Consider the following 9,962-nt stretch of genomic DNA (forward strand, 5'->3'; position numbering starts at 1 on the left):
ACCATATTCATGGCTGAGGCATCCTCACATAATGAAGAAGTCAGTTTTCCCCCATAGCTCTAACCAACATCATAGCAGAATTTGGGGAGAACTTGACAAGCTGATTCTATAATGTGCATGATAATAAAGTCCATAAGAATCTTAGACAATTTTGATAAAGAAGAGCAAAATGTGGTTTTCTGGGAGGTGAGGTGGCAAAGAAATGGAAACGAGCCCTACCAAATATTAAAACACAAAAAAAGCCCTAATAATTTAAACATGATTAAGTGGACACAAGAACCGACAAGCCAATTGAACTGAATAATCCAGAGACAAATCCATGCATATGGGGGAATTTGGCATAAAATTCCTAGGAATAAATCAAATATTTGATACATGGCATTAAAATCAATTTAGTGTTTGGAGAAAAAGAAAGTTGTAACCATACTCATACCATATGGAAAAACTCCAGATCAATAAAGATCTAACTATGAAAGGAGAACAATAACTCTAATAGGAAAGCACAGTGAAATATCATATACGGCCAGATATAAGGCAAAGCTTTCTTACCTAAAATTATTCATCAGAAAAGAGAAATTACCTTCTATATAAGCCCTTAAGTTTTTTCCTTTCCAAGTTATGGCCACTCTCTCAAAGCTGTTTGGAGATGATACATTATCCTAAAATGATTTCAGTTAATAAATACATGAGAAACCTCCATACCGTTTTCCACAGTGGCTGCACCAATTTACATTCCTACCAACATTGCATAAGGATTCACCAACAGTATGGAGGTTCTTCAAAAAATTAAAAATAGAACTATTATGTGATCTAGCAATTCCACTTCTGGGTATTTATCCAAAGAAAACAAAAACACTAACTCAAAAAGATACATGCACCCCATTTTCACTGAAGCATTATTTGCTACATTTCTATAGTATAATAATATCTCTATAAATATGGAAACAATCTAATTATCCATCAATGCATAAAGAAATCGTGGTGTATACATACAATGGAATATTATTCGGCCATAAAAAAGAATGAAATCTTGCCATTTGCAAAAACATGGATGGACCTCGAGGGCATTATGGGAAGTGAAATAAGTCAGAGAAAGAAAAATACTGTATAATCCCTCTTATATGTGGAATTAAAACAAACAAACAAACGGGGACTTCCCCTGGTGGCACAGTGGTTAAGAATCCGCCTGCCAACGCAGGGGACACTGGTCTAAGTCCTGGTCCGGGAAGATCCCACATGCCGCGGAGCAACTAAGCCTGTGGCGCCACAACTACTGAGCCTGTGCTCTAGAGCCCGCGAGCCACAACTACTGAGCCCATATGCCACAACTACTGAAGCCCGCGCGCCTAGAGCCTGTGCTCCACAACGAGAGGAGCCACCACAGTGAGAAGCCCACGCACCTCAACGAAGAGTAGCCCCCACGCGCCGCAACTAGAGAAAGCCCGCGTGCAGCAATGAAGACCCAATGCAGCCAAAATTAAATAAATAAATTTATAAACAAACAAACAAGCAAACGCAAACGAAAAAACAACCAAGCTTATAGAAACAGAGAACAGAACAGTTTCGTGGTTGCCAGAGACTGCCAGGGAGGGGTGGGCAGGTAGGAGAAATGAACAAACTGGTTTTGGTGGGTTTTTTAGTTTAAATTAATGGGTTTGTTTTTTAAATAAATCAAAGAATTTAGAATCCATTAGCATAATCACAAATAAACACACGAGAATTAGAATAAAAATTGTTTTATGAAATGTGAGAAGTGGAAACAGCAATATGCCTACATTAAAATATTATGTTATAAAATATGTGATTTTAAATTTGTGAGTTAGTAACTAAATAAAGGCAGTTAGCAAACATTTGACTATTTTCCTATAACTTCTATACACCTAAAACTTTAAATTTTGAACTTGGTCAAAAATCTTTTAAAATATTCTCATTGAGAAAATGGAGACTCCCCTTATCACTTTATGTTCCAGCAAAAATTGTAACGTTACTGCCTTGGGGTTCGAAAGGATTTCTTAAGGTTATGAAACCACAAACCATATGGGTTTTGTCAAAATGAAATCATTCTATTTGGGGAAAGAACCGTATACAAATTTAACTGATGAGCAGCAAAGTGGAAGAAGACACTTGCAGTATTTATACTGACATAGGATTGCTATATAAAATACTTCAGAAACCCCCATACATTCACAAGAAAAAGCCATATTTAAGATAGATAAAAGATATGAATCAGCAATTCACACAGAGATAAACCTATAAGACGATGTCCAGCCTCACTAGCAAGGAGAGAAAGGCAAGTTAAGTCCATTCTCAACGTCTGCATCTTTATTCCTGTCCTGCCCCTACGGGGAGGGGGAAGGGTAAGCTGGGATGAAGTGAGAGAGTGGCATGGATTTATATATGCTACCAAATGTAAAATAGATAGCTAGTGGGAAGCAGCCGCATAGCACAGGGAGATCAGCTCCGTGCTTTGTGACCACCTAGAGGGGTGGGATAAGGAGGGTGGGAGGGAGACACAAGAGGGAGGAGATATGGGGATATATGTATATGTATAGCTGATTCACTTTGTTATAAAGCAGAAACTAACACACCATTGTAAAGCAATTATACTCCAATAAAGATGTTAAAAAATAAAAATTTGGGGGCTTCCCTGGTGGCGCAGTGGTTGGGAATCTGCCTGCCGATGCAGGGGACACGGATTCGAGCCCTGGTCTGGGAAGATCCCACGTGCCGTGGAGCAACTGGGCCTGTGAGCCACAGCTACTGAGCCTGAGCGTCTGGAGCCTGTGCTTGCAACGAGAGAGGCCACGATAGTGAGAGGCCCGCGCACCGCGATGAAGAGTGGCCCCCACTTGCCGCAACTGGAGAAAGCCCTCACACAGAAACGAAGACCCAACACAGCCAAAAATAAATAATTTTAAATTAATATCTGCTTAAAAAAATAAAATATTAAAATTTAAATTTTTTTTTAAATTAAAGAAAACACAACAACTTGAGACAACTTGACACCCACTGTATCGCCAACATTTGAAAGTCAAATAATTTCAAGTGTTAGTGACAATAAAGGAAAGTGAGAACTACCTTGCTCTGTTGGTGGGAGTGTAAACTGTTTATGATCCCTGAATCATTGAAATTACAAAATAGTTACATAAAAAAATAACTAACACATAAACCAAGGCAGCATAGCGCTGAGAGCAAGGTCTGGGTTGAGTGTGCCAAGTCTTGGAATTTCGAGTTCAGTCAAGGTCAGTCAGGGCTGGAGTATTAGGAACAGATTCATGGAAGAGGAGGCACTATTTTTTTTTTTTTATTAAAGCGGGGACACCAGACGAGAGAGGGTCTGGAAGGCTTGTTGAGTATTATAAGTGACAGTATTATAGAATGCTTGATAGAGAGCATCTAACCTAAGCCCATCATTTTACAGATGAGGAGTTTGAGGCCCAGAGAGGGGGTGTGACTTGTCTACGGTCACACAGCATAATAAAAGCAGTTTTGAGACTTCCCTGGTGGTCCAGTGGTTAGGACTCCACGCTTTCACTGCTGAATGCCTGGGTTTAATCCCTTGTTGGGGAAATAAGATCCCACAAGCTGTGCAGGGCAACGAATAAATAAATAAAAGCAGTTTTAAGGCTTGACTGGCAGGAAGTTTCTGGATAAGTTGGAAAATGGAGAGAGAGAAATCAGGAAGAACTAGAAAGCAATGGGGCAGATGTAGAATGGTAAAGTGAAAAGAAAAGAAAAACATCTCAAAGGGAGAACATACAATACTTGAAGGTAGATTCAAAGTAGTTTCCAGAAAAGAAGTTAATGATGCTGCTAAATTCCCCAGTGAAAATCCTTGCTAAGTTATGAGCACCTTTTCTACATGCCAAACGCTGTTCTAAGCATTCTACAAGATGTCAATTTATTTAAGCCTCACAATAACCTTATTAAGGTGGGCACCATTGTTATCATCATCCTTTTACAGAAAATGGTACCAAGACACAGAAAGGTTAAGTAACTCGCCCAAGGGCACACAGCTAAAATTTGACAGTCACGATTGAATTCCCAGCGGTTTGGTTCTGGACTCCGCACTCTTTTTCTCTATAAATTTATTTATTTTATTTATTTATTTTTGGCTACATTGGGTCTTCGTTGCAGTGAGTGGGCTTCTCATTGTTGTGGCTTCTCTTGTTGCAGAGCACGGGCTCTAGGCATGTGGGCTTCAGTAGTTGTGTCATGTGGGCTCAGTAGTTGTGGCTCACTGGGTCTAGAGCACAGGCTCAGTAATTGTGGCACATGGGCTTAGTTGCTCCGCAGCATGTGGGATCTTCCCGGACCAGGGATTGAACCTGTGTCCCCTGCATTGGCAGGCGGATTCTCAACCACTGCGCCACCAGGGAAGCCCTGGACTCTGCACTCTTAGCCAGTACATATGCTGCTCTTAGAAATGAGATGGTTCAGAGGAGATGCCAATTCCTGGGAAGAAATGGATATTTTCCCTTAGATTAGATTCTGATATGATGCAAAGAACAGAGACTCTTGCACCAATACCAAAATAATTTCACTCTTCACCTTAATGCCACCCCCTCCTCCAAAGCAACCCAAACACCAAGAAAAGCAAGAAACAAAGCACATGCAAAGGAGATTACCACTAGTAGACATGTGCCCCCTGCCCCCACCATCCACCCAAGACAGCATCATCACAGTTCTCCTTGGATGGTCCACTCAGGCCAACGAACAGATCGTCTGAAAGGACACATGAATTCTGGGCCCTTCCAGGCTGTTCATGCTTCATTTCAAGAACTTTGGATTTTACTCTTTTCACAAAACCGGAATGACTGAGTTAGAATAGCATCTGAAGTCTTATTTTTCCATTATGAGCTCTTGTTTTCTCAGCTATCATGTAGGTTGAAGGCAGTTATATATTCCTCAAGGCAGCCTATACTAGGCATAAACATTTCCACAAACAGTAAATTGCAAAAAAAGATCCAAAAAAACCTGCAAGCAGCTTCCTCCACCATTCTGTGAGCAGATTACCAGAAAGTGGCTCTGCCTTCATTGCTCACATATTTTGCACAAACTGATAGGAGTAAAAGCCATCATGCTGTACTGAGACCAGGGAATGGGAATCAGCTGAGGAATTAGGGGTTTTCCCATTTCTCTCCCTAAGGAGGGCAGACGTGTCAGGTTAAGGCTTGTTGAATTTGACATGACAACTTACTCAAGTTAAAATATCCAGAAATAAATATCATGAGTGAAAAAAGAAGCCACACTGATATTAAGAAATGAGATTTATTGCTTTGACATGGTAGTGATGTGGTCATGATAGGAAAGCCACTCTGGGTTCCCCTGGATGCAAAAGCCCAGGGACAGCAGAGCTCCCAGCTGAGAAACCTGTACACAAACACACACACACACACACACACACACACACACACACACACACACCCCGGCGGAAGGCCCAGGGCCTCCTGCTCTGAGAAGGAGACATCCTGGGTAGGATGTGAGAAACTTGAACACCTCTTGCTTGGATGGCTGCAGCTGTTGGCCTCAGACTCTGGTCAGGAAGAGTCAGTCTGAGGAGAGAGAAGGATGGAGGAAAGCCATCAGGGGGATCCTCATCGTCCCCAAAGGCCCTTTCCGGCCTGCAACACACCCTATAGAAGTTGATCTCTCCTTCTCTCCAAATCATCTCCAAGCACCCTTCCTCCAGCCCCCCACATCACTCCTCTCCCATGCAAAGCCATTCTCATGACCTAGAACTGGGTGTGTGTATTTGGGACCTCAACCAGGAGGATGTCCCACGGTGCCCAACACAGGCCTCCCCACCAAGGGCCTGAGGACCACTGTACGCGCTCCCCAGGCCACAGGTCGGTCCCGGCACACCCACACATGCCCTCTCCAGATGCCCTGACATACCACCCGAGCAAGGTTTTCGGAAGTAGATGATGAGGACTGAGCCAACAGTGATGCCCAGCACACCCAGGCCAAAGGCTACACCGCACAGCACGTTCTCCAGAAGATCCGAGGGCAGCACATTCTGGGGCACTAGAGCAAAAGGGGAGCTGGTCAGCCCAGAGACCTGGTTGGGGAGCCCCAGGGGAATGACACGGGTGTCTGGGATGACAAGGGAGAAACTGAGGCATGGAAGATTGAGGTCAGCTCAGAGTGAGAACAGACTAAACAAGGGCCCAGTGGAGAAAGAAGTCCTCCTGTGGGTCTACCCCCTTCTGCCCCCCAGAGGAACTAGGCTTCCATGGAGGAGTGTCTCACCCCAAAAGGCGATTGCTGTGTAGCTGTCAATCTCATGAGTCACGATGCAGGTGAAAAGATCAGAGGGTGCTGGTGTGAAGTTTAAGTAAGAAAAGGCCTGGAAGGTGAGTCCATCGACGGCTGAGACAAAAGTGGGCCTTGCTCCTTCCACAGGGGCCGAATCATGCTGCCATTTCACAGTCAGTGTGGGTGGGAAGAGGTTATTGACGAAACAGACCAGTGTGTTGGGCTTGCCGAACTCCAGGGGCTTCAGAGTGAACACCTCAGCGATGGGGAGGCCTGTGGGGGTACTGAGGTGAGGGAAAGAAGCGACTAACTTAGATGGAACCCCTGTGTGTGGAGGGGATGTGGCATAAGGAGAGGACACGAGATAGGGGGAGCTAGGGCTCTGAGGGAGGTCTTCGTCTAGGCAAGAACCAGACCTGGACCAGAGCCAGGCCACTCTGGACCCTCCACCCTGACTTCCTGCAGCACTTCCTGTCTGGACCTCACATCAGCAACTGATCACACTCTGTCTTCTCATTAAAATGCAGGCACATTTTAATTAGGACTTTGGGATGAATAGATACACACTACTATATATAAGATCGATAATCAACAGGGACCTACTGTATAGCACAAGGAAATCTACTTGATACTCTGTAATAACCTATATGGGAGAAGAATCTCAGAAAGAATGGACATATGTATATGTATAACTGAATCACTTTGTTGTGCCCCTGAAACTAACACAACATTGTAAATCAACTATATTCTAATATAAAATAAAAATTAAATTTAAGAAAATAAAGATAACCACCACCACCAAAAAAAAGAAAGAACCAATCAGTAAAAAAAATTGAAAATACTAATTTTAAGGGTAGTTTCAAGGAACTATATGTTTGGATATATTTGAAAGACATCCTGATCACATCCATACTTTTTTTAAATTTACCTCATCATCCAATTAATGTTAACTCAGTTTTGATATGGTATTGTAGTTTAAATCTTGGCAAATGTACATTAAAAACACATTATGATTGCAAACTATTACGTTTAGAATGGATGGACAATAAGGTCCTGCTGTGTGGCATGGGGAACTATACCCAATTTCCTGGGATAAAGGAATGTATGTATGTGTATGGCTGGGTCACTTTGCTGTGCTGCAGAGACTGGCACAGCATGGTGTATCAACTATACTTCAATAAAAAAATACATTATGATGCTAAACAAATATGGTAGAATAATAAAATAAATAATCATTAACAGAGCTTGATTAACCTATGTAGTTAAGCCTAGTTTACCAAGGCAGTTAGTACCATTTCACTACCTCAGCTGGGGCTTTCATCTACTAAGATCCATCAGCATTTCCTAACAAACTCAAATTTTTTGGAAAAAAAATAATAAAATAAAATGTAGGCACATCATCAGATGCTTCTATTCTCCCCTCCATCTTGCTGAGCATCGTAACACAAGCCCTAATACTCAGTAGGCGTCTGTTGGTCTCTGTTGAATTCATTAAGTTCCGCAGTTTTGAATGCCTACTACATCCCAGGGACTTTTCTTCTGCCCCAAAACAAAAACAGAGTACAGATCATGAGTGGTAGAAAAATCAATATCCAAGGAGAGAACCAGAAAGCAGGAGAGATGGGGAGCTGGTGAGAAGGGGAGTAATTCAGTGTATCATGAGGTTAAGAGGGCAGCCCACCCCCCAAAAAATCCCCTGACCTCTAGACACTGGGATTTGCCCTTCAAGCTCTGGGCCAATTTCCTCGACAATCGCCCGGCAGAATGCTTTGTCAAAGAAAATGTTGGAAGTATCTCGAGACTTGTGAGCCCAGTCAGCAAATTCAGGCAGGCGAGGCACTCGGATATTCTGGGAAAAGTCGAAGGAGAAAAGCTGGTCCTCGTTGAAGGATTCGGAGAGCCCCACGTTGGGATTCCCGATCTGGCAGTACATTGTGTGCAGGAACGTGTGGTTTTTCAGCTCATCCCTCCACCCTGGAGTAAGAGCTGCAAAAGAGACAGAGTGGTGTCCAAGGAGGTGGGAGCCACCTCCTCTTTAGCTTAGAAAACAGCAAGGCCTGCCTCAGGTAGAGGGGGGAGAGGTGGGTTGCCTCCCAGTGGGAGCAGAAAAGAAATTACGGGATCTCGCCAAACTTACCCAGCCCATAAAAAGGCCAACTGTTTAAAGTTGTAACAAGTAATTCAGAATCACAATGTTGGTTGTATCTTTGTGCCTAAAGGCACCCAGCCAAAGAGGTAAGTGGCGGCTAAAATCAAACCTGCATTCTGCTCACCAAACCATGCAACCTGGCATAGGGTTATGTCCTCCCAAAGGTCTCCACCTTTGCCTGATCCCCGGGAGGCCATCCTATTGACTTGTGAAGGGCCTGGATGAGTTCCCAGTCTTCACGTGGATATGTGAAGGAATGGCGGTGGCCTCCCTAAGCCATAGATGGCACTGCCCCATCCCATCCCATCCCATCCCCAGACACACATGGCAGACTGAAAAACCACTCTCCAGGCTTCTTTTCAGCCGCTTCGTTGGCACCAGGCCTCTCTGAAAATAACTTCCCCTCCCTCAACCCTGCAGACCTTGCAAAGACAGGACTGGGGGAATGGCACCATAGCTGCAGGAAATAATCTCTAATTCTTTGAAGCTCCTGGCAGGAATCTCCCCAGCCAGGAGGAAATCTTCTACTCAAAACCCAATACCCAGAATGATAGAGTAAGAGGGGTCTTCCAGATTCTTCTTCCATTCTGCCCCATTCTTTTCAAAGAAGGAACTAAGGACCAATAAAGTTAAGAGACTTTTCAAGAATCATAAGGTGAATTGATGACAGAGTGCAGAGTAGACTCCCAAGTAGGAACAGTGGAAATAACACTTGTTTTGCTCAAATCCCTGCTCTACCACTTTCCAACGGGGTGAACTTCCACAAGTTACTTAAACTCTGAGTCTCATTTCCTTCATCTGGAAAGTGGAGATAATAATCTCTGCTTCAAGAGATTGTCTTCGATGAAACCTACAAAGCACCTCTGGCATTGTTTGCCATCCATCCATAGTATAGCTCTCTTTCCCAATTCTGCTATCGTTTCCACTCTCTCATAATACTTTCACCACTTACAAAGCACTTTCACCGCTTTCAAATGCCCCGGCTCCCTAGGTTCTACCCCAGTCAGGATGGAAGTAAAGGGGAGGTACTGCCATACCTTCAGGGGCAGTCCAGGACTGGGGCAGCAGCCACAGAAGGGGTAGCAGCCGTAGCAGCGCCGCTCCCTGGCTCAGCTCATGATCCATATCTTCACAGCTCCCAGTGGGCTTGGAGCTACCAGACGGCTGACCCAGGTCCCCAGATTCCTTCCCAGATCATGTTTCTCCAGCTCACTTCCCTAACTTCTCTTGTCTTTCCGGCTAAGCCAATCACAGAAAGTGTAGGGTTTGACGTCATCGGTCGCTGGGGAGAGACCAGGAGCGAGCACCCTTCTTAGGACTAGGCTCTTTTACCAGGCCAGCCTAGGGGCTGTAGATGGGTTGGGGAGGCAGTGGAGGAATGTCTGCCTCCTGGTGAGGATCCCTCTTTAGCATCTGGCAGTCAGCCTCAGCCTGTAACCCCACCAAGGGACTCTTCTGAGCAGCACTGCCATGTGGCCGAATAATAAACTGGGAAAGTTCATCTTCCCATGGTAACCCCCCAGGGCTCTTCAGACCCTGTCTTCTACCTCCCAAA

The 9,962-nt window shown here is 44.2% G+C and overlaps 1 protein-coding gene across 1 annotated transcript; it reads right to left on the reverse strand.

Moving 5' to 3' along the window:
- Positions 1–5,257: 5,257 nt before the first annotated feature.
- Positions 5,258–9,727, reverse strand: LOC101289225 (HLA class II histocompatibility antigen, DM alpha chain). Its single transcript, XM_004267759.4, has 5 exons — positions 9,445–9,727; positions 7,960–8,244; positions 6,253–6,531; positions 5,899–6,027; positions 5,258–5,555 (listed from the first exon to the last, which is right to left on the reverse strand). The coding sequence occupies exons 1-5, from the start codon at positions 9,530–9,532 to the stop codon at positions 5,551–5,553; spliced, it is 786 nt and encodes a 261-aa protein (XP_004267807.1). The 5' UTR covers positions 9,533–9,727; the 3' UTR covers positions 5,258–5,550.
- Between the last annotated feature and the right edge of the window lie 235 nt (positions 9,728–9,962).

Source organism: Orcinus orca, chromosome 10, assembly GCF_937001465.1.
Source record: "Orcinus orca chromosome 10, mOrcOrc1.1, whole genome shotgun sequence".
Lineage (NCBI taxonomy): Eukaryota > Metazoa > Chordata > Mammalia > Artiodactyla > Delphinidae > Orcinus > Orcinus orca.

Bases quoted from the DNA above. Each gene is read 5' to 3' on its own strand.
- LOC101289225 (XM_004267759.4), bottom strand. From the start codon at position 9,532: ATGGATCATGAGCTGAGCCAGGGAGCGGCGCTGCTACGGCTGCTACCC. The intron at 8,245-9,444 runs GTATGGCAGTAC...TCTCTTTTGCAG, and splicing joins GTCCTGGACTGCCCCTGAAG to CTCTTACTCCAGGGTGGAGG. The intron at 6,532-7,959 runs GTCAGGGGATTT...GTACCCCCACAG, and splicing joins GCAAATCCCAGTGTCTAGAG to GCCTCCCCATCGCTGAGGTG.